We start from the raw sequence: 26,992 nt of genomic DNA, 5'->3' as shown, positions 1-26,992 counted from the left end.
AGGGATGAGAGATGAACGCTTCATAAAGTCTGATAAAAAAAAAAGGAAAAAGGGATAGAGCTTTTTGTAAAGATGAGGATCATTTAATGTAAATGACAGGTTAAAGTGACAGCTTTTGAGAACAGATTTACAGTAGCAATTATTTTACACATGTTCAAAATTGATTAACTGCAAAGTATTAGTTCATTACTGTATGTTAATCAAGATATTTTTGAAAAAACATGGTTTAATAATAGTTTTAGTAGAGGAATTCACCTAGCTTAAAATGACATTTATTTATTTTTCAATATTAAGTTTATACTAAAAAATTCTGGAGTGACTTCCATGCATATGTAGACACCATGCTATTGGTTGAGCTTAACTTTCACATTCTTAAACATTTTAAGATTAAATTCTTATTGCATAGACAAGGGTCACAGGATCAATCTTTCTTTTGCCATCATAATACCATAATGTACATATCCTTCATTTGAGGTTCATATATAAATTCTGTAGGAATGGATTGATGTATGTTAAAAGAGTTATTCCCAGTAGGGCTGGCCAGTTGATGATATGTTAGCTATTAACAAAAATAGGCTTGACATAGCACATTACAGTTTATTAAGTATTTTATTGAAGATGACACATGATTTGAAGAAGAATAGGACAGGATTTATAGTCCCATTTTCCAGATGAAGGAACTGAGGTTCCAGAGGTCAATTATTTCTGCTAAAGTCACAAGACTAGAAAGTAATGAAGCTTAGTAGCTTAATAGGATGAAGATATCCAGAATCCTAAAGCATTCCCACTCCACCACTCCAAAAGGTCACCTGAATTTCTGCTTATAGCAATGAAGAAGTAACAGTAACAGGATTTCCTCTTTTATCTTAAACATCTAAACACAAACAAACAAAAAAAAACAGAAAAAAATAGAAAACAATGAATTTTATACCTTTGACAAAAGGCAGCACAGGACCATGATTCATAAAAGAAGGGAGACAAGGTAAGCCCTATGAATGTCCCAACTTACTGCGTTGCGAAAGTTTCCAGACAATAGCTCAGGTGAAAGGAGCCCCACAAGGCTAGGAGTTTCTCTGAGTTGCAAAGACATAGTTCAGAGTTCAGAAAGTACAGGGATGTCTACAATTTGAGGGACAGTGTACTGGAGAGTACATTGCACGGTGAAGGAGAAAACTGCATGTGTAGAGAGCTACAGAGATCTGTAGAAGGACCTTTCAAATTTCTGAATAACGATCAGCTTAAGTATGTAATGAAACTGATGATGAGCCCAGAGAAGGAACCACAATAAGGAACAGGCAAATCAATCCTCAGAACTCACACAGGACCAGGAATATTTACATTCCCACTAGCCAGATTGGAAAACGTCATATTTCAAGAGGCATTTAGGAAAGTCCTCACAAGGGTATTGCCTGAGTAATGGAGCAAACGAGATCTAGAATAAAGGCAATTCTACATTTTTCTGACAAAAGCAAACCTCAAAGAATCAAACCAATTCCTAGCAACTTAAATATATCCCCAAACAAAGTCAACATTCAAAGACTACAAATTCGAATTCAAAGATTAGAAAAATGGACAGGACCCAATGACATGATTCATAATATGTGATGTTAAATGAAAAATTACCAAGCATGCAAGGAAATTGGAAATTATACAACTCATATTCCAGTGAGAAAGCAACAAGAAAAGCAGAATGGAGAGAGGTGTAAAATTAGTAAAGAAGAATGTTAAAAAAAACAGCTATTATTTCTGAATTCCATGTGTTCAATAAGGTAGAAGAAAGCACAAGCAAGATGAGAACAAAATAGATTTTAAAAAATCCACATTGATCAAAATTCTAGAGGCAAAATATAGTATATGAAGTGACAAATATAGTGGATAGTTTTAACAGCACGTTAGCTACTACAAAAGAAAAAATAGTGAACTTTAACAGATACAAATAAAAATATTCAAAATGAAAAGTAAAGAGAAAAATATGAGAAATAAATGAATGGAGCCACAGTGAGTTATGAGCCAATGTCATCCAAACTACCGTCCATATTTTTTGAGTCACAGAATGTGGGAAGTAGAAGAAACTTACCTAAAAATGAACAGATGAAAATTTTACAAATTTGATGCAATCTATGAACTTACATACCCAAGAAGCTCAACAAATCCCACGAAGAAGAAAGATGAAGAAAATAACACCAAGATATTTCATAATCTAATTACTGAAATTCATAGAAAAGAGAAAATCTTAAAAGCAATCAGAGAAAATAACTGCACTTTATGTATATGGGAACAAAAAAGACAATGACAGGATATATCTCATGGAAACAATGCAACACAGAAAACAATGGGGCAACATTCTTAAAGTGCTAAAAGAAAAAAATAAGTTAACTTAGAATTTTATATACACACACACACACACACACACACACATATATATATATATATATAAAGCAATATAAAGGTTCATCTACTCATACTAAAGTATAAAATACATCACTAGCAGATATACACTATCAAAACTGTTAAACGAAATTGTCACATAGAAGAAAAATAATACCAAATTGAAATGTTAATGTACGTAATGGAAAGGAGAGTACTGGAAATAGTAAATATGTTGGTGTAAATGAAAGATATTTTAATTTAAAGAATAATTTTAAGCCATAACTGTTTAGTTTTAAAAATAACTTATTTGGGATTTAGTAACATTTGTAAAAGCAAAATGTATAGCAATAATAGCACAAGGGCCAATAGAGGTGAAATAAAATGATAATTTAGTGAATAAGTAGAAAATTTGAAATCTATTACTTGAGTAACACTTTAACAAAATACTGGCAGAAGAGCAAATTAAGCCAAAGACAAGGATAAAGAGGAAATGATAATGCTAAGAGCATAAATAAATGATATAGAAAACAGAAACACAATAAACAAATACAATGAAAATGTTAGCTCTTTGAGAAAAATAAAAGAGAGAAGACACAAATTGTCAATATCATAATAAGGAAAAATATACCACAATAGGCTGTACAGACATTAAACAGTATACTCACAAAATATTAACCTATATGACTATACATTCCATGACTTAAAGGAAATGGACCGATTTCTTAAAAGTTGGAAATTACCAAAATTATTGTAAAAAACCCGGTAACTAAATATTTTATATTTAATTAGAGAAATTGAATTTCTAATTAAAGTCTTCCTTTAAAGAAATCTTCAGACCCAAATTGCTTCACCCACTAATGGTACAAAGCATTTAAGAAAGAAGTAATATCAAATCTACGTAAATTTTTTTAGGAAATAGAAGTGGAGGTAATGCTTTGGAAATCATTTGAGCACTTGCTATACCCAAGGCTTTGTTCTACAAGATGGTTAATTAAAAAAATTAAAATTTGCTTCCTGTCATATAGAAGCTTATAGTATGTGAGACAAAGAGAAAGAACTCTCTCCCTCTACCTGATTGGTTAAGACAGAGGAAAGCAGATTATCCTGCATTGTATAGACAGTTTAGAACAAAACTCTGTCTGTAAAATGAGCAGTGGTGAACTTGTCCCGCTGGCTTCCCTTTGTCTATCAGTGGTACACAAAAATTGACATAATGATGTGGGAGTGGAATACCGAAGTTTGTTCAATCCAAGAGTTCCCAAACTCTGTAACAACTCTGTCCTTCTCCCATCCAAAACCCCACTTGCTCTGTGTTGTTAAGAAATAATTTAATATTTCATCTAATGTTTTTATTTGCCTTATTTACTCAATATTAAACAAAAGATGGCAATTGTTTACTAAATAATTAGTGCCATAAATTTTACTTAACCACAACTATATATCCACATGGTCACAGGGGTTGATTTTAATCCAACTTTCTATTCCACTACTGCACAGTTCATAATGTGTGAAATAAAATAGCCATTATAACCACTATAGATCTTCACTAGAGTAAAAAGGCATAGTAGTAATCCTTCACATATGTCATTCCTCTAGCAAATTCAAGAAAATAAGTGTCACAAAATCTACAAGGTAAGACCCAAATGATACAGTCATGAGTGAACCTCTCAGGCCTTTCCTGAAAATTCTGGTCTTTTATCAGATTAGAAAAAACAAACTAATGAAAAACAGCAAAACCTGGCAAATTAGGAGTGAGAGGGAATTGCTAAAGGCAAGCCCACTGACAGCATGACAAATGATGACAGACAAGGAGAGTAAATGATAAACTATTAAAAGGATATGCAAGAATTTAACTGTTTTAATGGAGACAGACACTGTATTACAATTATTAGAACATCATTTATTAAATCATGTTTATAATGATGACCCAGTCTTATAAGAAATACTTTATTTTTCTACTCCCTGTTAAAAAATTTGAGAGTGAATACTATAGTTCAGAAATATTTTCATCTAAAATGAAAACCTAGGAAAAATAAAGTCTTATTGCTCAAAGGAGTATATACTTTAGCTTTCCAGAATGACTAATTTCCCAAAATATCTTAGAAATGGAAGCATGGCGGCAACTGGGGAATCTTCATATATCTTCATACCAAATTATTCAGAACAACTACAGAGTATACAATTAAACATGAAGCATTCATTTTCATGACCAAGAAAATAAAAATGCCAAGAAAAAATGCCTAGAATTATATTATTACTAATATCTTTTATTTGCTTCAAAACACTTCTAAGATTTAATTTATTCAAAAATGTAGTTATTTGTATTTTCATATATAAAAGCTTCTGAGAAAGACAGAAAACTGGTTCTGTGTGTGTGTATGTATGTGTGCGTGTTTTAGATTTTAAACCAGTAGCATCAGCCAAAGTATTGCTTTTCAGCAAGAGTTAAATAAATACAGCTTTAATTTGACTTAAAGTTCCTTAAAGTTTAGTTTGATCTAAATTTTAAAAATGCAGTGCTAGACTTCCCATTCTAACCAAGATGAAGTATGCCCACTGCAACCTTCTCTTCTGATTATTATAGCTACAAACTCTGGACAAAATTTTGAAATTAGAACCCTGAAAGTAATCAAAAGCAGGCAGATTGAAGAAGGCAGTCAGAATTTGAAGTGACCACATATGGATGAGATTTCCAGTTTTCCCCCCTTTCTCTTGAGGCTTTGGCCCAAGGCTGGATCCAACTCACGGAACTATGGAGCAGTACATTATTGGCTAAAACTGTAATATCAGCTGGCAGTCCCAACAGTGTGAGAGGAAATCCTGAGTCAGTTTCAGTCTCTTGTCTCTCACTTCCACTTTTGAATCAATGGTGGCTCCAGTTGCAGAGCTATGGAACCGTGACAATAGCACAACTAAAATAAATTCTAAGGGAAACCCTATATTTCTGGTTGGGGACCAGGTACAGTGGCCCTTGCAGGCTGTACAGTGAGTGGAGAATCATGGAGAGGAAAGAGTTGAGGAAGGAGATCTTTTAATACTGGGCATCAACCTGTAGAAAACTTAAGTTCATCTTTTAGTTGTTCATGAGTGGGACAGATTTGAAATAGACAGCAAAGGTTTTGGAAATAGAATTGACATTGAAACCACCACCCCAATGGTACTAGTGTGAGAACAGACCTAAAGTAACACAGCAAAAAATTTGAAAACTGAACTGACTTGCTGACAGAAGTTAAAAAAAAAGTACTTTTTGTTGAATCTGACATAGGTGATTGTCTGCTAACTGTGTTCTGCCAAATCAACATTCTCCAGTGGATGCCAACAAATAATATTCAAAAGAACCGAAACAGAATTTAAACTTACTCAACAAGAGATGCCAACACCAATCACCCAGATGTTGGAATTGTATAAAAAGGTATTAAAACAGCTACTATATCTATGCTCCCTTAGATGAAAATAAACACCTTGAAAAAGAGTAAGCTGTTGGAAGTTCTCAGCAGAGTATAGGGCTGAAAATTCATTACCTGAAAATTTTTAAAGGCTCCATCTGTGCTCAGTAACAGAATGATGAAGACAGTGGGAACGGTCAGTGAACTTTAAGACAAATCAACATAAATTATTCAATCTGATGAACAGAGAGGAAAAAAAAATCTAGAAACATGAACAAAGCCTCAAGCCCTATGGGATGATATGAAAATAGTATTCACATCATTGAAATCCCAGAAGAATAAGAGAGAGATTTGTTTAGAAAAAATATTTGAAGAAATAATAGCTGAAAACTTCCCACATGTAAAAGATGAAAATTTACAAATTCAAGATTAAGGAGCTTGAAACAATACAAAATCAAAGAAAATTATATCTAGACACTTCATAATCAAACTGCTGAAAGCAAAAGGTAAAAAAAAATCTTGAAAATAGCCACAGAAAAAGAGCATATACATATGAAAACAAGGATATGAATGACTGAATTTTTCTCATGCAAAATTTTGGAGATGAAAGACATTGGAAAAGCATCTTTAAATTCATGGAAAAAAGTTTTCAACCCAGAATCTTATAGCCCATGAAAATATGTATCAGAAATGATGAAATAAAGGGATTCTCAGATTAAAAAAAAATACCTAAGAAATTTTTTTACAAACAGATCTATTCTTAAAAATATTAAAGTAAGTTCTTTAGGCTGAATGGAAATGATAGCAGGGGAAAATTTGAGTTTCAGGAACAAAAAAAAGATCGAACTAAATGGTAAATTCTGGGTAAATATGGGATTCTATTTTTATTTTCTTAAGTTCCTTAAAACTGTTGAAAGTAAAAATGACATTATCTATCAGGGTTTCTAATACATAGAGATGTACTATGTATCATCACTATAACACAAAGAGGGGAGAGAAAAGAGATCTAGATGGTTGTCATTGAGTCTGTAAAATATTAACTGTGTAGAAAGAAAAAAAAATATATGTACATTGTAATCCTTAATCACCAAAAAATGTAAAATAAATTTAGCATAAAAAATTAAAACATAATACCAAAAAGCATTCAGATAATTCAAAAGAAGATGGAAAAAGGAGATCAATGTCAGAGGGACAAATGAAACAGCAAATAAAATGGTATACCTATATCCAACTATATCAGTAATTACATTAAATGTAAGCTCTGTAAATAAACTAATTAAAAGGCATTGTCATATTGTATTAAATAACAAAAATACATATTTTATAAAATAAATCCACTTTATATATGAAGACATAGGGTAAAAGTAAAAGTATAGAAAGTGATATACTGTGATACAGCAATCAAAACAAAGCTGGAATGTATGTATTAGTGTCTGGCAAAGTAAAATGCAGTACTAGTACCAGGAATAAAGAGGGGCATTATATAACTAAGGAATAAAGAGTCAATTTACCAAAAAGATGCAACAATCCTACATGTATATGTGCCTACCAACAAATTTTCAAAATACATAAAGCAAAAAGTTGGCTGGGCCCAGTGGCTCACACCAGTACTCTTAGCACTTTGGGAACCCAACGAGGGCAGATCACTTGAGGCCAGGAGTTCAAGACCAGCCTGGTCAGCACAGTGAAACCCATCTGTACTAAAAATACAAAAATTAGCAAGGCATGGTGATGTATGTCTGTAATCCCAGCTACTCGGGAGGCATGAGAATGGCTTGAACCTAGAAAATGGAAGTTGCCATGAGCTAAGATTGTTCCACTGCACTCCAGCCTGGGTGATGGAGTGAGACTATGTTTCAAAGAAACAAACACAAAGCAAAAACTTAACAGAACTGAAAATAAAAATAGACAAATCCACAGTTATACATGGAGAGTACACCATTCCTCTTTTAGTAATTGGTAGGAAAATTTGTGAGGAAGTCAATAAGGATATAGAAAACTGAAAAATACTATCAACCAACATGACCTAATTGACATTTTTAGAATACACAGAATACACACTCCTTTCAAATGTTCATGGAACATTCACCAAGAGAAATAATTTTCTGTGACATAAAACACACTTTTTAAAAATTTTAAAGAATTGAAATGATAAAAAGTATGTTTTCTAATCACAACCAAATTACACCAAAAATTAGCAACAGAGAGATATCTGGAAATGCCCTAAATATTTTAATTAAACAATAAAAGAAATTGGAAAATATTTTGAAGTGAATGACAATTAAAATATACTTTATCAAAATTTTTAGAATGTAATCAAAGCAATACTTAGAAGTAAATTTAACATTACTTGTTTGTATTTAGAAAAGAAGAAAGGTCTCAGATCAACAATATAAGCTTCCATCTCAAGAAACTGGAAACAGGAAAGTAAATTAAATCCAAACAAACAAAGCCAAATGAAGAGACTAGTAAATATAAGAGCAGATCAAATTAACTGATCATCAGAGAAATAGAAATAAAACCGCAATGATATACCATTTCACACCAGTCAAAATGACTATTTTTAAAAAGTCAAAAAATATCAGATATTGGCAAAGGATGTGGAGAAAATGAGACACTTACATGCTATTGGTAGGAATGTGAATTTGTTCAACCTCTGACATAGTTTGGCTGTGTCCGCACCCAAATCTCATCTTGAATTATAGTTCCCATAATCCTCATATGTTGTGGGAGGTACCCGGTGGGAGGTAATTGAATCATGGGGTGGTATTTCCCCATGGTATTTTCATGATAGTCAGCAATGTCTCACTATATCTGATGGTTTTCTAAGGGACTTCCCTCTTCACTTGGCTCTCATTTTTTCCTTCTTGTCATCATGTGAAGAAGGACATGTTTGCTTCTGCCATAACTGTAAGTTTCCTGAGGCCTGTTCAGCTATATGGAACTAGGAGTCAGTTAAAAGTCTTGCATTAGGCGAGGTGTGGTGGCTCACACCTATAATCTTGGCACTTTGGGAGGCCGAGATGGGCAGGTCACGAGGTCAGATCAAGGTCATCCTGGCTAACACGGTGAAACCCCATCTCTACTAAACATACAAAAAATTAACTTCACATGGTGGCAGGCATCTGTAGTCCCAGCTACATGGGAGGCTGAGGCAAGAGAATCACTTAACCAGGGAGGTGGAGGTTGCAGTGAGCCAAGATTGTGCCACTGCACTCCAGCCTGTGCTATGGAGTGAGACTCCATCACACAAACACACACACACACACACACACACATTACCCAGTTTCCAGCAATTCTTTATAGCAGCATGAGAACAGACAAATATAGTAAATTAGTACTGGGAGTGGGACACTGCTATAAGGATACCTAAAAATGTGGAAGCAATTTTGAAACAGGCAGAGGTTGGAACAGTTTGGATGGCTCAGAGGAAGACAGGAAAATGTGGTGGAACTACCTAGAGACTTGGAGGGCTCCTAAGGCAGGAAGATGTAGGAAAGTTTGAAACTTCTGAGAGGCTTGTTAAATGGCTTTGACCAAAAGGCTGACAGTGATACGGACAATGAAGTCCAGGCTGAGGTGGTCTCAGATGAAGATGAGAAACTTGTTGGAAACTTAAGTAAAGGTCACTCTTGCTATGCAAAGAGACTGAGGGTGGCATTTTGCCCTTACCTAGAGATCTGTGAAATTTTGAACTTGAGAGAGATGATTTAGGGTATCTGGTGCAAGACATTTCTAAGTGGCAAAGCATTCAAAGGAAAGCAGAGCATAAAAGTTTGGAAAATGTACAGCCTGATGATGCAGTAGAAAAGAAAATCACATTTTCTGGTGAGAAATTCGAGCTGGCTGCAGAAATTTTCGTAAGTAACAAGGAACCAAATGCTAATTACCAAGACAATGGAGAAAATGTCTACAGGGCATTTCAGAGATCTTCATGGCAGCCCCTCCCATCACAGGTGCAGAGGCCTGTAAGGAAACAATGGTTTCTTGGGCTGGACTCAGGGCCTTGCTACTTTGTGCAGTCAGGATCTGGTGCCATGCATTCCAGCCATGGTTAGAAGGGGCCAACATACAGTTCAGGCCATTGCTTCAGAGGGTGCAAGCCCTAAACCTTGGTGGCTTACACATGGTGTTAGCCCTTACAGGTGCACATAAGTCAAGAATTGAGGTTTGGCAACCTCCACCTAGATTTCAGAGGATGTATGGAAATTCCTGGATGTCCAGGCAGATATTTGCTGCATGGACAGAGCCCTCATGGAGAACCTCTGCTAGGGCAGTGTGGAAGGGACATGTGGAGTTGGAGACCCCACACAGAGAGTAAAGCTGTAAGAAGAGGGCCACTGTCCTCCAGACACAAAAACAGTAGATCCACTGACGGCTTGCAGCATGAACCTGGAAAAGCTACATACACTTAACACCAGCCTGTGAAATCAGCTGGGAGGGTGGCTGTACCCTGCAAAGCCACAAGGTTGGAGCTTCCCAAGTCCATTGAAACCCACATCTTGCATCAGCATAACATGGATGTGAGGCATGGAGTCAAAGGAGATCATTTTGGATTTTTAAGTTTTAATGACTGCCCTATTGGATTTTGAACTTGCATGGGGCCTATAGCCCTTCTATTTTGCCCAAATTCTCCCATTTGCCCAATGCCTATACCCCCATTTTATCTAGGAAGTAACTAACTTGCTTTTGATTTTACAGGCTCATAGGCGGAAGTGACTTGCTTTGTCTCAGAAGAGACTTTGGACTTGGACTTTTGGGTTAATGCTGAAATGAGTTAAGACTTTGGGGAGTTTTTGGAAGGGTATTACTGTCTTTTGTAATGTGAGGACATGAGATTTGGGAGGGGCCAGAGACGGAATGATATGATTTGGCTGTGTCACCACTCAAATTTCGACTTGAATTAAATCTCCGAGAATTCCCACCTGTTGTGGGAGGGACCCAGTGGGAGATAATTGACTCATGGTAGTGGTTTCTCCCATGCTATTCTTATGATAGTAAGTTCTCATGAGATGTTATGGTTTTAAAAGGGGCTTCCCCCTTTGCTTGGCTCTCATTATTCTCCTTCCTGCCACCATGTGAAGAAGGACTTGTTTGCTCTCCTTTCTGCCATGACTGTAAGTTTCTTGAGGCCTCCCCAACCATGCAGAACTGTGAATCAATTAAACTTCCTTCTATAAAACATCATGCTTTATGTCAACATCATGCTTTATGTCCTAGCCAGTCCAGTAAGGGCAAGATAGAGAAATGAAGGGAATGCATGTCAGAAAACAAGAAATAAGTTTGTCCCTCTTTGTGGACAGCATGATTGTGTAGCAAATAGCAAGCAATCAACTGAATCCCCTGGAACTAGTAAGTTAGTTTAGCAAAGTTGGAGAATACAACTTCAGTGTACCAAAATCAATTGTATGTTTAATAAACTAGCAATGAACAATTGGAAATGTTAAAAAAATACAATTTACAATAACACCCCCCTTCACTGAAAACAGAAAATATATAGGTATTTATTTAACAGACTATGTGCTGGATCTGTTTCCTGAAAACTGTAAATCTCTAGTAAAAGAAATCAAACAAGGTATAAATAATTAACAAAAGATAAGCCACAGGTGGAGAAACTTTGGAAATCATATTTCTGATGAAGGGTTTGTATCCAGAATATTTAATGAACCCTCAATACTCAATAATAAGTAAACAAACAACCGAGTTAAAAAATTTGGTAAATGTTTGAATAAAACACTTCCACAAAGAAGTGGCAGATAAGTATATGAAAACATGTTCAACGTCGTTTGTCACTAGAGAAATACAAATTAAAACCGCAACAATAATATTCAATTACACACCTATGAAATGGTCAATTTAAAAATATTGGCTGTAATGTATGTTGATGAGGAAGTGAAATAACTGAAACTTTCACTGAATGTTTTCCAGTGCATTCGGGAATACAAATTTTTACAGCCAATTCTGAAAACAGGCTAACAACTTACGAAGTTAAACATACACTTACGAAGTTAAACATTCACTTACCAGAGGACCCAGAAGTCCCATTCCTAGGTATTTACTCAAGAGAAATGAAAACTTACCTGCACACAGAAATCTGTGTACAAATGTTCTTAATGGCTTTATACATAATTGCCAAGAAATTAAAACAGCTCAAATGTCCTTCAGTGGACGAATTAACTGTGGTATATCCATACAATGAAATACCACTTTACAAGAAAAAGGAACAAACTACTGATGACACACAGCAACTCAGATTTATCTCAAATACTCTATGCTAGGTGAAAGAAGCTAGGCTCAAGAGTCTACATGTTGTATGATTCCATTTATATGGTTGTCTATAGAAGTCAAAATTATAGAAACAGTGGTTGCTAGGTTCTGGGGTGTCTGGAGGGCTTGATAATGAGGCAGCTTAAGGGAAATTTTTGGGAGTGATGAAACTATTCTGTCTTGATTTTGGTGATGCTTTGATGACTATATACATTTATCTTAACTCATAAAACTGTACATGAAAAGTGAATTTTACTGTATGTAAGTTTAGAAGTGAATAATAATAATGGATAAAAAGGACAATATTAATATAGACATGTTGGCTATAATAAGATATACAAGATGTTATGTTTATCTTGGCTCACCACTTTGTAACCAAAAACATCAATGGCTCATCCAAAATTCACATTTTTAATATTGGAAAGAATGTGTTATATTTGAATTGATGATGATTTTATGGACTTGTTCCATTTTTATTTATTACTTATTTATTTAGAGACAGGGTTTTACTCTGTCACTCAGGTTGGAGTGCAGTGGTGCAATCATAGCTCACTGTAACTCAAACTTCTGGGTTCAAGTGACACTCCCACCTGAGCCTCCAGAATAGCTAGGACAGGCACATGCCACCATGCCCCACTAATTACAAAAACAGTTGTAGAGATGGGGGTCTCACCATGCTGCCAGGCTGTTTTCAAAGTCCTGGTCTCAAGAAATCCTTCTACCTCAGTCTCCAAATGTGTCATCCCATTTGGAAAATCTTGTTTACTTATAATGAATACTTATAAGTAAATTTTTTGGTAATTTTCATATGTTTTAATTAGCTGGGGCATTAGTAAGACATTGAGCTGGTTTTAAGTATGGCATTGAATCTATAAGAACAGTGTTACATCATATAGGAATTTATCTCAAATGTTTCTGTGTGAAAATGTAGCCTTAGCTATCTGGAATCCCTAAGGAAGCAGTCCTTCTTAGAAGCTGTATTTTTCAGGTACTTCCAAAACAGCAAATCTAAAAAAATTTACTAATTGTTCAGCTAGCTTAAATAGAACATACTAAGCATGATTTAATATTTTCTCAATGTCTTAGAGTCTTCATTAAAATACCGAATCTTAAACCTGAGTGGAACCTGAAAATTTCCCTATTTGAATATGCTATATAAACTTAAGGGCCTAGTTATACTCAAAATATAGGCATGTTACAATTGTAACATGCTTTACACCTTAAGACTAATGAGTTCATATATCATAACTTATTTGTAGCAACCCAGAGTGATAGATGAGTTGTATAACCCAGCATTTTACAGACTTCATAATGGATATTCATGAAAATTAAATGATTTACCAAATTGTCAGCAATGAAGCTGAGCATAAAACCCAGGTTGTCTTATTCCTATGGGTGGACATCTGCTGAATGGGTAGCACAATACAGAATATTAGACTAGGAAATCTTGGGGGTAAAGCTAAATTAATTGTTACTTCAGCACTCAATCCCCTAATTCAGCCACCATCCCCACCACAATTCAACAAACTTAAATTTCCAGGAAACTGATGGTTTGTCAGTTTACCTTCCATATAAATAAAATTCCAACTCTAAATGTCATTATTTTAAAAACTCTAATTTGATTATTTTTTGCAAATGATTAACAATCTTGGCTGTGCAGTTATTCAATATCTTGCCACTACAGAGGTCAAGATAGCTAGGGTGGATGAAGATAATGATAAATTATCCTGCTCAAATGGGGTTATCTAGTTGTTGTTGTAAATAATTAACTTCCTACCATTTGAAAGAAAAATAGTAGATCTTTTGAGCAAAGTGGCCTTACTGCTGTTGCTACTGAATTTAAAGCGGAATCTAAAAAAGGTTCCCGCATTGTCTATTGTCAGAGTTGTAGTATTCGGAAATCTGTTTAGTACTCAGTCATCTATATTTGGCTATTGGTATCAGTGGGTAAGGACCTGCTGTGTTTTGTAGGTTGATATCATACTTAGATAAATGTAACAGTTGCAGCCAGCTAATGGGAAAACATAGGGCAGATATTATCACACTTGCTGATCATTCACACCTTATACTTTAGGATTTTTGCAGTAGGTACAGCACTGCAGAGGAGGATCAGAGCTCTGATTATACACTAAAAAATTGAAGTTTACCATTGCCCTCAGGACCCGTTTCAAAGTACCTTGCTTCTAAATCCATACCAGATGAAATATTTCAGGTATTTGATCTCCATCTTCTGGCTCTTCTCCTGACTGCAGTTGAACCATTTAGGAAAAGAAATCCCAAATTTCTCTGAAATCTGGCAGCATGATAGTAAAAAATTGCTTTAATGGATATTGTTCCTGCCCACTTGTCCAAGCCTCTTTGAAAATTTAGTTCAGTTTAGGCTTACATATTAGGGTATTTGAATGAGATCCCTTTCAGAAAGTTAGTAGAAGTCTTTGCTTCTGATGTTTCAGGGAGAAACTTTACTTTCATCTTTCCTCGTGCTTGCCTACATCTGATTTTCTCTAGTCAGATCTCTTAACATTAGATAGGAGATAGATGAGATAGATGCTTGTGTGGGCAGGAATGAAATTCAGGTGTACAGATTGCATTGGATGACTGGATGACTGTTTACTTTCCTTATTAGATAGCTTTATTGTTCGAAGTATTCAGAGAAAGATAAATTGTTTCCATGTTAATGTACTTGGTTATTTCCATACACAGTATGCCAGACAAATTTCTGTCTGGTTTGGCTTGTAGAGTTTTGTTGTCCTCCTTTCCTTCCTTCCTTCCTTCCTCCCTCCCTCCCTCCTTCCTTCCTTTCTTTCTCTTTTTCTTTTTCTTTTTTTTTTTTGACGAGGTTTCTCTCTGTCACTCAGGCTGGAGTGCAGTGGTATGATCTCAGCTCACTGCATCCTCCACATGTGAGGCTCAAGCGATCCTCCTACCTCAGCCTCCCAAGTACCTGGGACCACAGGCTCACACCGCCATGCCCAACTATTCTGTTGCTGTTTTCTTAACTTTGAAGAAACAATTTTCTTTTTTTTCTTTTTTCTGTCAACTTTTCAGATTAACAAGTTTAGTGTGACAGCTTTTAACAAGAACCCGAAATTGATTTAATCTAATTACAAAGATCATTTATGAATTGCATTACTAGAATTTATCATTGTTAAAGAAGAGTTTGACCTGATTTTTATTCTTTAAATTCAGAGTTGTATACCCTTAATATTAAACATTTTATCTACTGGCAGGAAAGATAAAGTGTTTCCTTAATTTTACTTATCTTGTCAAATTGTGTCAGCATCAATTTAGTTAAAAGGTACATAGTTTTAACATGGTTTATTTTTAGTAAAACGTACATAATTTTACATTTTTATTTATATGCTATGTTTATTAATTATTTTGGTTGGTATTGCCTTAAGCACAGAAATGTTCACAGTCACTAAACCTTCTTGTTTATTTTTAAGCTCTAAAGAGAGGTTATGTTTTAATATATAAAAATAATTCCTTTATCCAAGAAAGAAGAAAAATAAAAGCACCATTTTGTTCCAGAGCACAGCTTCTGGCTATAAAACATATGCCAGATGCCTTGCTTGACAAAGAACAGTGAGTGTCCCTATTGACAAATAATCACGTATGGCTACCACCATGTCTGACTTTGCTAGCCATAAATATTCATTTCAATGCAATAATCTTTTTTTCCATGCATTAACACTAAAGAGATAAGGACTTTTCTGTTTTTTTATTTTCTGTTTTTTTTTTCTTTAAAGTTGGCACTTTATCTGAACAAATACAATAAGTGCTTGCACTCTGCAAATTTTTAATTGAGAAGCTGTCTCCCTTTAGCACACAAATTATTGCCCAATACTGGGGATTAATTCACCTAAAGAAGACTTACAGCTTGGAAGCACTGAAATTGTATAAAAAATAGGTGTATAAATTCTACACATACCAAATTTTTATTCCAATTTTCAGAGTATCTTCTTTTATTTTTAGATGAATCTACGTTCTGTATTTACTGTAGAACAACAAAGGATTTTACAGCGTTATTATGAAAATGGAATGACAAATCAAAGTAAAAATTGCTTTCAGCTCATATTACAGTGTGCGCAGGAGACTAAGCTGGACTTCAGTGTAGTCAGGGTAAGTATTGAGGTCTTACACTCAAATATACAGCTTATTACAAGTGATATTTGCTTAATATGAGAAAAATATTCAGGGTATGAAGTCACTAATTTTATAAACAGCTTCACTTCCCTGGTGTAACAAAACTATTTTAAAAATAACTAGGGCTAATCATCTAGTATGTATTTGTTTCTATAAATACCTTGAAAACACAGAAACGTTAGTAGTGTAAACATCTTTTTAAAATCTTAGTTGTTTAAACTAATAAATACATTTAAGATTCATTGTTGATCTTATGCTCTTTAGTCCCCAAATTAATGTAGATATAAGCCCCCAAAATGATATTAATAAAACAGGCATTTACCAAGTGAATGCTATATATGTGACATATTTTTCATTGTATTTGAATTTTTCATCAAGGCATTTTGTCTGCTTTACAAATACTTTCTCTAAGTAAAACGTATATATTTTGATGGGTTAGCGAGTAAGAGACAAGGAATTCTAGAGGAGTAAATTTTTCTTTATCACAATCATAGTTATTCATCTGTAAAAATCAGGGCTACTACGTTCTTGAAAGGCAATGAGAAAGTGGTAGAGAGGAGGCAAGAGATAAATCTAAGAGGAATGGTCACAGATTTCGTTGAATGCATAGATCCTTTTATGTATGTTTGAAAATGTTACAAATCCTCTTGGTGTGAAAGCTTAGTGATGGAAAGATTAGCAACTTTCTTCTAGTTGGCATTCATTAGGCTAATTTGGGAATGAGAAAGGACGTCTGTTCTTAAGTTTATTTTGCTGTCCATATACCTTCAAAGACCCTAAAGATAAATATCTCTTAATAAGAAGGATTATTTGGAATGTATGTTTCTTAAAGACTAAAAGATTTATTCGCCTTCAAATAGAGAATTGTGCCACCAGTTCTAGAAGAAATCCAGGATACCTATTACTTTCTTTCCTTTTCTTTCTTTTTTTTGTTTTTGAGACAGAGTTTCACTCTTGTTGCCCAGGCTGGAGTTCAGTGACATGATCTCGGCTCACTGCAACCTGCGACTCCCAGGTTCAGGTGATTCTCCTGCCTCAGCCTCCCGAGCAGCTGGGATTACAGGTGTCTTCCACCACGCCTAGCTAATTTTTTGTGTTTTTAGTAAAGATGGGGTTTCGCCATGTTGGGCAGGCTGGTCACAAACTCCTGACCTCAAGGTGATCCGCCCGCCCCGGCCTCCCAAAGTGCTGGGATTACAGGCGTAAGCCACCGTGCCTGGCCCAGGATATCTGTTTCTTAATTGCTGAGACCAATCATTATACTCAATAGTGTTTTACAGTTTTCAGTGAATAAGAAGTCTTGCACTTATTTTGTTAAAATAACTCCTATTAAGAGCTCTAAATGGCTTATTTGAAGTATCTTTACTAAACCACAGAGGAAAATGTCTAATTGTCTTACAAAACGTAATATAAAAATGTATTATATTTCAAGTTAATGAGATTGCATTTAAAAAGTGCTACTGTTTCTCCCCCCTGCATTAATTTCCTCTGTTTTTTGTCTTTTTTCTTTCTTTTATCTTGTCGTTACTTTAAAGTGAAAACCCTTGCCAGGCAGCTGCATTGTGGATAATCTTTCATATTACCAATATGTTATTGCAATCTTCCCCTCATAACTTGTCACTGAATATTGAGAGTGTTCAAATACAGAGATTTACATTTATGCTCAAAATGGCGTGAAAATATAAAACAAACAATGGGAATGAAATATATAATTTCTTAGAATGTAGATTATCAGTAAAATGTTACATATTACAAAAAAGTGTACAAAATGTATTCATTCCCTCCATTCCAATGTAAATTGTACGGAAACACAGTCTTCCTAATCTAAATCCTGACACAGTTTGATGGCTTTTCCAGTTAAAGGGAAAAAGGAATTTTTTGTAGACTCATCACTCTACAGCCTACCCCCCTCCCCAGATACTTTGCTAGGATTATATGTTCTAACTGAAAGAGATCTTTCTTTATTATTATTAATATAGTATTTATTTTATTTTTCTTTAAAAAATCCTTAAGTTTCACTGTACTAAGAACTTGATATCAATGTAAAGAAAACTTAAAAGGTTAAAACATCAAGCTGCCGGGCGCAGTGGCTCACGCCTGTAATCCCAGCACTTTGGGAGGCCGAGGCGGGTGGATCACGAGGTCAAGAGATGGAGACCATCCTGGTCAACATGGTGAAACCCCGTCTCTACTAAAACTACAAAACATTAGCTGGGCATGGTGGCGCGTGCCTGTAATCCCAGCTACTCAGGAGGCTGAGGCAGGAGAATTGCCTGAACCCGGGAGGCGGAGGTTGCGGTGAGCCGAGATCGTGCCATTGCACTCCAGCCTGGGTAACAAGAGCGAAACTCCGTCTCAAAAGAAAAAAAAAAAAACAAGCAAAAATAAATATACTGGGGTAAAAAAACAAGAAAACAAAGAAGGAGATATAAAAAAAGAAAAAGAATTTTAGAGACAGTGAATTTCTAACAGAGAACCTAAACGTAAATTTATAGACACTAAAGATAATGGCCTGAATAACTATTCTTCCTTTTTTTCCTATGTAATATCACTTTATTACTTCCTAACTCCAAATTCTAATCATATCAATTTTGTTTGACCCATCTTATAATGTGTAATATAAATGAGACTCATTTACATCTTATAAGCTTTGGTATATTTTGATATTAATTGATAATAACTGAACAAATTTTAGTAAAATTTAATTCAGCTTTTGGGAAACTTCAGGCAATATGTTTTCTTCATTTTCATTTTAAATGGAAATATTTCTTATATACCTTCCTATTTATATGCTTTTCTACTTTCTTTGAGAATGTGAAAAATAATTGAACCCTTAGTTTTTGACTCAGGGTTTTTATATGGAAATCAGTTATTATACTGTGTCATAAAATAATAATACTCTCAAAACTTGGTAAGGTATATGGAGTTATTTTCTCTTTTATTAAAGGACCTCAGACTGCTATTTTGTGATTTCTCACATTGCTTCTGTTTTCTGTTTTTCTCACATCGTTTTACTTCTCCTTTTTAGTGAGCAACGTTTAGTGAACAATTTTAGTTTTGGTACTGTCAGGGTGCCTGCCAACAGCAACCTCTGTCACCAATATCCCTTCTATTTTGTTTTTTCTATTTTGTTGTTGATTAGAGAAAGTGGGTTTTAAGGTTAGGTGTTGTAGTGAAGTGCATGGATCTTGTGACACTATGTTGGTTGTGTTCTGGACAAGGGAGGTTGCTAGGTTGCTAGAGAGCTATTTCTTATGTACACGGATATTATTCTACAGCATTTTACTTTTTGAGGTATAGATTATATAAAAATCTATTAAACTACATAAGTATATATAATATGCATATGTATGTATAAACTGTACAACTTTATAAAAAAGCCATACATTTGCAATGCACTAAAATCACTCTTAAACATCCTGAGTTAAGGTAGACATTGTGTGAAGAAAACAAAGTAGGTTATGTTGTTGTTGTTGTTTTTTTACGTGGCCCAGAGCTGCGCTCCAGAAGTCATATTTTGTATTTTCACTATGCTTTCCCGTTAATTTTTTTTAATGTAGTACTTATATAGTTTTTGTAAAGATTGTGTACAAATCATGCTTCTCACAGGTTATTTTTACTTAAATAGCCATAATGCGGCAATTTATTTTGAATGTTTGTAAAGTTCAACTTTTTACATTTTAGTTTTAAGTATTTCTCTAGTATATAGTTTAAAACCTTTTAGTTTTTCTCCCCTGTCTCCTGTGACATTTATATTCGTACATCTTTCTGCTTGTAATTCTCATTCCTACTGTTTCATGAAAGTAAGAGTGAGTTTTAAATTCCCACTGCCTCACGTGAAGTAAAGTGGAACACCACAGTTTGTGAAACATTTTCTTTATGGGAGAAACAATAATTATAAAACTAAAATGGCCAATAGAAATTACTATTTTCAGGAGTTTCTAACCACTACACATAGGGTGGTGGAAGGGTTAAGGTGCCTTGAGGTCAGGTAGGATTGACAAAATCTTTGCTTTCCCACTTGCCCCCAGAATCCTTCCACAATCTATTTATTATTTCCGAACCTCAGTTTCTTCATTTACACAATTAGAAAAATAACGCCTACCAAAGGAGTTTTAATATATAAAAAAATATAAAACCTTTGTTATATATAAATATATATAACACATAATGGGGGTTCAATACATATTAGCTTTTATTTATAGTATTACAGCAATATTAATGTTGTATATAATTATAAATTTTGTAAGAGGTACAGGAAACATTGAAAATTGAACAATTTATGTGGTCTTCCAAAATACATTCATACAAAACTTAAACAAATATACTCTGAACCATGTTTGTTCAAGGCTAGTTCATTTAATGTTTTCATTCATTCATTTATTTTAATTGCATTTTTAGGAAAATTTTTGGTAGAGACTGAGTCTCACTATTTTGCCCAAGCTGTTCTCAAAATCCTGGCCTCAAGTGATCCTCCTGCCTCAGCTTCCGAAAGCGCTGGAGTTACAGGCATGAGCCACTGTGGCTGGCCTGTTTAATTCTTAATAGATTAATGTACTTTGGTGTTTATAATATGGCATGGCTTTTGAAATTAAGTTTAGTAATCACATTATGGAATATATTTCTTATTGTATACTTTAAGAACTATGACTCAGAACAATAATACTAAGATAATTATAATAAATCACTTATACTAAAAATACGTCTTTTGTAATCAAATCCTAAATGCCAACCACTAGTAGTATTTTTATTAATAATCTTATTCTGTTTACAAAATATATATTGATTGTATAAAATTCGGTAAGTAGAGAAAAGTGTAAAGAAGACAATAACTACTAAAATTAATGACAAACTGAAAACAAAAATTTGCAACTTGTAACAAAGAACTATAACCATCTTTAGTAGAAAATTACTCTTACAAATCAATTAAAAAAGATAAACACCCCAATGTAAAAATAGGTAAAGGTAATGGATAAGCAATTCTATGAAAGTATTATTGCAACCATAGACATTCATATCAAAGCAGCAATTATACACTTTTTATTAACTCTTGGACTAGTAAAGACTATCAAAAGATAATGTAAACTCTTGTTTAAGGGTGTGAGGAAACCAGAACTCATACATTGGAGGGCACTTTGAAAATATCAGAGCCTAGCATTTCTTTTTTTTAGTATTACATTTTAATAGAGCAGCATTACAAAAATACGTCTAAGATGAAGTATATTGCAATATGACTTATAATAAAGAATATTTCTAAGAATAATATGGTAGTATGAAATTAAGAATAATTAAGAAAAAGTAAGAATAATATGGTAGTATGAAATTAAGCAAATTATGATATATTTATAAAATGGAAATAGAAAAGCCTAAAGATTGTGAATGTACATTTGTTTAACAACACTATGAGCATTTCTTAATGCCATTAAATAGCCTACCTTTAGTATGTTTAAAATTTTTCTGTATTATAAATAAATATATGATGAACATCATGCATATAAACTTTATCTACATTTGTGATTATTTTAGGATAAATTACTATAAATGTATTTACTATGTCAAAATGTATAAACATTTTGAGGTTTTTTGATATATATTAATTGGATGGGTTTTGAGGAGAGAAAAAATAATACACTCTGTTCTCAAAGTCTGAGGGTCTTACTAAGTGTGAGTTCCTGATCATCTTATCCCTTATACTTTAGTCAGTTTTTCTGTTATTTTATCTTTTTCTTTTACCTTTCTGTATGCCTTGATTCCAAGACAAATGAAAATATAATGTATCACCTAAAATTTGTTTTTTCTTGTTTTTTTTTTTTTAATTTTTTTTTCATAATACCATGTTTTATCCTTCCAGACGTGGGTTGGCAATAAGAGAAGAAAGATGAGTAGTAAGAACTCTGAATCTGGAACAGCAGCAACAGGAACCTCTTTGTCAGCTCCAGACATTACAGTAAGAAATGTGGTTAATATTGCTCGACCCTCAAGCCAGCAGTCTTCTTGGACATCTGCCAATAATGATGTCATTGTAACTGGTATATATAGTCCAGCCAGTTCATCAAGTAGGCAAGGAACAAACAAACATACAGACACACAAATTACAGAAGCACACAAAATTCCTATTCAGAAAACAGCCACTAAAAATGATACTGAGTTTCAGTTGCACATTCCTGTTCAAAGACAAGTAGCACACTGTAAAAATGCTTCCCTACTCCTAGGTGAAAAAACAATTATTTTGTCAAGACAGACAAGTGTGGTAAATGCTGGAAACTCAGTATTCAATCACACGAAGAAAAACTATGGAAACTCTTCAGTACAAGCTTCTGAAATGACAGTACCTCAAAAGCCTTCCGTATGCCACCGACCTTGTAAAATTGAACCAGTTGGGATTAAAAGGTCATATAAGCCTGAACACACAGGTCCAGCATTACATAACTTATGTGGGCAAAAGTCAACTATTAGAGACCCTTACTGTAGAACACAAAACTTGGAAATCCGTGAAGTGTTTTCATTGGCAGTTAGCGATTACCCCCAGAGAATTCTGGGAGGAAATGCACCACAGAAGCCTAATTCAGCAGAAGGAAATTCTTTGTCCATTGCAATGGAGACTGGAGATGCTGAGGATGAATATGCCAGAGAGGAAGAGTTGGCATCTATGAGAGCACAGATACCAAGCTATTCGAGATTTTATGAAAGTGGCAGTTCCCTTCGAGCTGAGAACCAAAGTACAACCTTGCCCGGACCAGGAAGAAATATGCCAAATTCGCAAGTGGTGAATATTAGAGATATGTCAGACAATGTACTGTATCAAAACAGAAACTACCATTTGACACCACGGACCTCATTACATACAGCATCTAGTACAATGTACAGTAATACAAATCCATTACGGAGTAATTTTTCTCCTCATTTTGCATCATCAAGCCAATTGAGATTATCACAAAACCAAAACAATTACCAGGTAATGTGTAAATTTATTTTATAAAGGTTTTAAAAACTGTGTTTGTATCCAGTTAGATTTGGGACCAGGATTATTTAACTCATATATTGAAATAATGTGAGATTTTGCTTCAAAGTGGTGGTTTGGGGTTAACTCCTTGAAGAATCTTGTGCTGTCCTTGTCATGCTTTTAAATGATGAGGTCTTTTTTTCATGGAATATAGTCATTTTTATAGCACAGCAGTTTTTTCCTGGCATTTAAAATGATTTTGTTCAGGAATTGGGAGCTTCATGGAAAGCATGGAATTTTCCATCACTAAAATAGGGTTAAATTGGTCAGGCTCATGCTCTTGAACATAGATTATTCCTGTAATGGTTTTTAGTTGCATTTGGGCAAGCTATCACTAGATGAGTGGTGGCTTCCCTGGTACATATTCAGGCAAGTCAATCATTTCTTTAGATGCTGATGGCTGATAAGTCAGAGGCTATGGTAACTCAGCCAAATGCTTTTTATAAATGTAAATGCTTTATTAAAACATTAAATGAGACAGCAGTCAAATCATCATTTAAAAATGTTTATAGGGAAAAGACATATTCAGAGTAAGAATGACAGCAATTTTAGACCTGCGCACAAAATAGTTGTTGTTTATTGTTTCATATATTCAATTGCTCAGGTATGCTTCAAATAATCACATTAATAGTGAGTTATAAGCCTACCTCAGAATCTCTTAACCTATAGATAATTCCCTCTGAAAAATCTGCTTTAGAGAATTTGAATAGTGGAGCTTGGGTGTTTGCCATTTTTCCTTGCTTCTGGCTAGGACTTCTTATCTTTTCCTTTCCTTTCTTTTTTATTTTTTTCAGATGGAATCTCGCTCTGTTGCCCAGGCTGGAGTGCAGAGGCACATTATTGGCTTACTGCAACCTCCACTCCTGGGTTCAAGCGATTCTCCTGCCTCAGCCTCTCCAGCAGCTGGGACTACAGGCATGCGCCACGACGCCCAGCTAATTTTTGTATTTTTAGTAGAGACAAGGTTTCACCATGTTGACCAGGCTGGTCTTGAACTCCTGACCTCAGGTGATCTGCCCTCTTTGGCCTCCCAAAGTGCTAGGATTAGAGGCATGAGCCACTGCGCCTGGCCTAGGACCTCTTATCTTTTCAACCAGAATACTTAAAATTTGTCTGGATTTAAGATGCTTCCAGGCTGTTCTCAACCAATTTAAGGAACCATCTTCTTTGAACTCCCTCCAACTTACAGCGCCCTCCTTCAAAATGAAAAATAGTAACACAGTAGAGGAAGTATCCCTCTGGCATCTGGCCCTAACACATGAACTCCATCATCATCATTAATAGTCATTGTTTATTGAGAATTGACTCATTTTTATGTATGTGCTCTTTACTGAAGCATGCTTAGAGTAACATTAAATCATACCTTTAAGATCCTCTACACCCCCCTCCTTCATTCATCTACTCTTTTGTATTTCTTTATCCCTTCAATTTTGTTCTTAATAATAATAATAACAATAACACCATTTGTTGAGGGCAGACTGTGTGCTGGGACCATTGGTCACTTTATATAACCAATCTCATTTAATCTTCATGATGATTTGGACTGACAGGCATTTTATCCATATTTCAATTGCTTGGCTAGGATTACACAGCTAGTAAATGACAGAACCAGAATTCTAGCTTAGCAATCTATCATTTATCATATTTTCTGATTTTCCATACAGCATAACTATTTCAACTGTATCTGACTTAGTGGGAGGCCTGAGAATGCAAGGTTTAATTTTAATATTTTTTAAAACCCACCACTCCCTTAAGGATAATTTAACCTGTGATTTTACCTTTACGTAGTCTCAATTTTTTCTGACAGAACTTTTAAAGAAACAATTTTTTTAAAATAAAAGAACCTTCTGAGTGCAACGAAATTTAGCAACTATTGTATGAATGGTAATCTTCTTCAAAGAAAGGCAACCTGACATAACAATTTAGAGTATGGGCTTAGAGCCTGGACAGACTGAGATTCAAATTCAAGCTCTGCCACTTTCTACTTGTAAACAGATAAGAAGGTCTAGCCAGTGGCTGATCCTCTTTGTGTAACAGTTTATTTATTTGCATAATGTGGTTACTACTTCCGACTTCACAGGAATCTTGTGACATGAAATGAAAAAAATCTATGCAAGGTTCTTTGTACCTTTCCCGGCACATAAACTTCTTATACATATGAACTCATAGTTGGAAAGTTAATGAAACTCTGCTAGTCTAGGTCTCATTTACATTGCATTTCAAGTAAAATTTTGCACAGACCACAATTATCACAGGTTACTTGAGGAATATATAGCACGTAGTATTGGCTAAAAAAAGACTGGAAGTAAGCTATCACCTTCATTACAACTATTAAAAGCCCAATGTTATATTATACTAGACCTCAGTAAGCCAATCTGACTTGAGAGAATATGGTGGAGAACACTTGGAGTATCACTTTACCCCAACTTTTTCTTTAGTTAGTTCATATGGAAAACCAAGGCAGCCTGAGGAAGTTGAATCCATGGAGTTTTAGCCTCCAAGGTGTTGCTGAAGCTCTATCACCAACATTCTTGTATCAGAACTTAGAATCTGTGGTTATTTTGTCAACCTTCTAGTTATGAAACTGTGAGAAAAAAAAAACAATTATCTTGGATTTCTGACTGTGAAACTATATAACAGAGATAGCTGACTCTTTTCTGTGTTACACCACTTATCTTCAAGTCAAGATAATACTTCTTGAGGATAATTATCCTGAGGATAATAACCAATCTAGAAAACGGAGTACAAATTGAAGAAATCCTAAAGAATGCTAAGAAGTTAAAATCAGCTCTTTTGGGGAGCCTCTTGGGAATATAATATTAAAGGTTGAAGTGGTATTAAGGAAACTGGCAGGATGTGGCTATAACAAGATACTACAGTCAAGTTCCATTTCGAAAACTCTCCAGGCTAACCTCACACATGGAGGCAGATTGCAATCATATTGGTCTCCCTCCAAAGTGCAATTCCCTTTTCACATTACTTCAATGTCAGATTGCCTGCTTATCACAAGGGTGCTGTTGTGATTAAAGTTTATTAATGATCAACTTTTGAAGCACTTTGGAAGAAAGGTGCTATATAAATACAGCATTTATCATTTCAATTATTATTGTGGCTTGATAATTAATTGCATTTCCATCTCTCATGGATTTTAGAAGGTCTTTGGAATTAATAGATGTAAAGCACTTTGGTAAACTTCCTTTAAAAATCTTTATAAGCACAATATATTTCTATTAGAAAAAGTGCCTTGGTGGTGTCTTCCAACTTCCTTTATTACTTGTGGACTTTAGTGCTTTTGTTAAAAAAAAATGAAAGTTTAATAATGTTAGAAACTTTAAATATCATGGCATCTTAAACCAACACAAATGTTATTTTACCTGAGGAAAATGAGAGCCTTGAAGATTGAGGGACTTGGTCAAAATGACTCTCAGGAAAATATTCAAGTTTTTTTTTTTTTTTTTTTAATATTGGTAATCTGTGTTGAGTGAGTAGAGTTAGCAGGGATCAGTTTTAAATAATTGGAATAAGACATAAATTACATAATACAAAATTCACACATTCTGTAATCCCAGCACTTTGGGAGGACGAGGCAGGTGGGTCACCTGAGGTCGGGAGTTCCAGACCAGCCTGGCCAACATGGTGAAACCCTGTCTCTACTAAAAATACAAAAATTAGCTGGGCATGGTGGCAAGTGCCTGTGATCCTAGCTACTTGGGAGGCTGAGGCAGGAGAATCACTTGAATCCAGGAGGCAGAGGTTGCAGTGAGCCAAGATCATGCCATTGCACTCCAGCCTGGGCAACAAGAGCGAAGCTCTACCTCAA

The 26,992-nt window shown here is 34.7% G+C and overlaps 1 protein-coding gene across 1 annotated transcript in view; it reads left to right on the top strand.

The window, feature by feature from the left end:
- The window catches only part of LOC108298642 (highly divergent homeobox), a gene marked incomplete at its 3' end in the record, with an annotated part of 57,811 nt that overhangs the window by 10,106 nt on the left and 20,713 nt on the right, over nt 1-26,992 (top strand). The window contains exons 2-3 of the mRNA XM_017521269.2: nt 15,999-16,145; nt 22,021-23,124. Of these exons, the coding sequence (XP_017376758.2) occupies nt 15,999-16,145; nt 22,021-23,124 (1,251 nt within the window). The remainder of the gene's footprint in view (nt 1-15,998; nt 16,146-22,020; nt 23,125-26,992) is intronic.

The sequence above is a fragment of the Cebus imitator genome, unplaced genomic scaffold (assembly GCF_001604975.1).
Source record: "Cebus imitator isolate Cc_AM_T3 unplaced genomic scaffold, Cebus_imitator-1.0 Scaffold1027, whole genome shotgun sequence".
Taxonomy (NCBI): Eukaryota; Metazoa; Chordata; class Mammalia; order Primates; family Cebidae; genus Cebus; species Cebus imitator.
The sequence above is the reverse complement of the archived record's forward strand: the minus strand, read 5'-3'. Positions and strand labels throughout refer to the sequence as shown.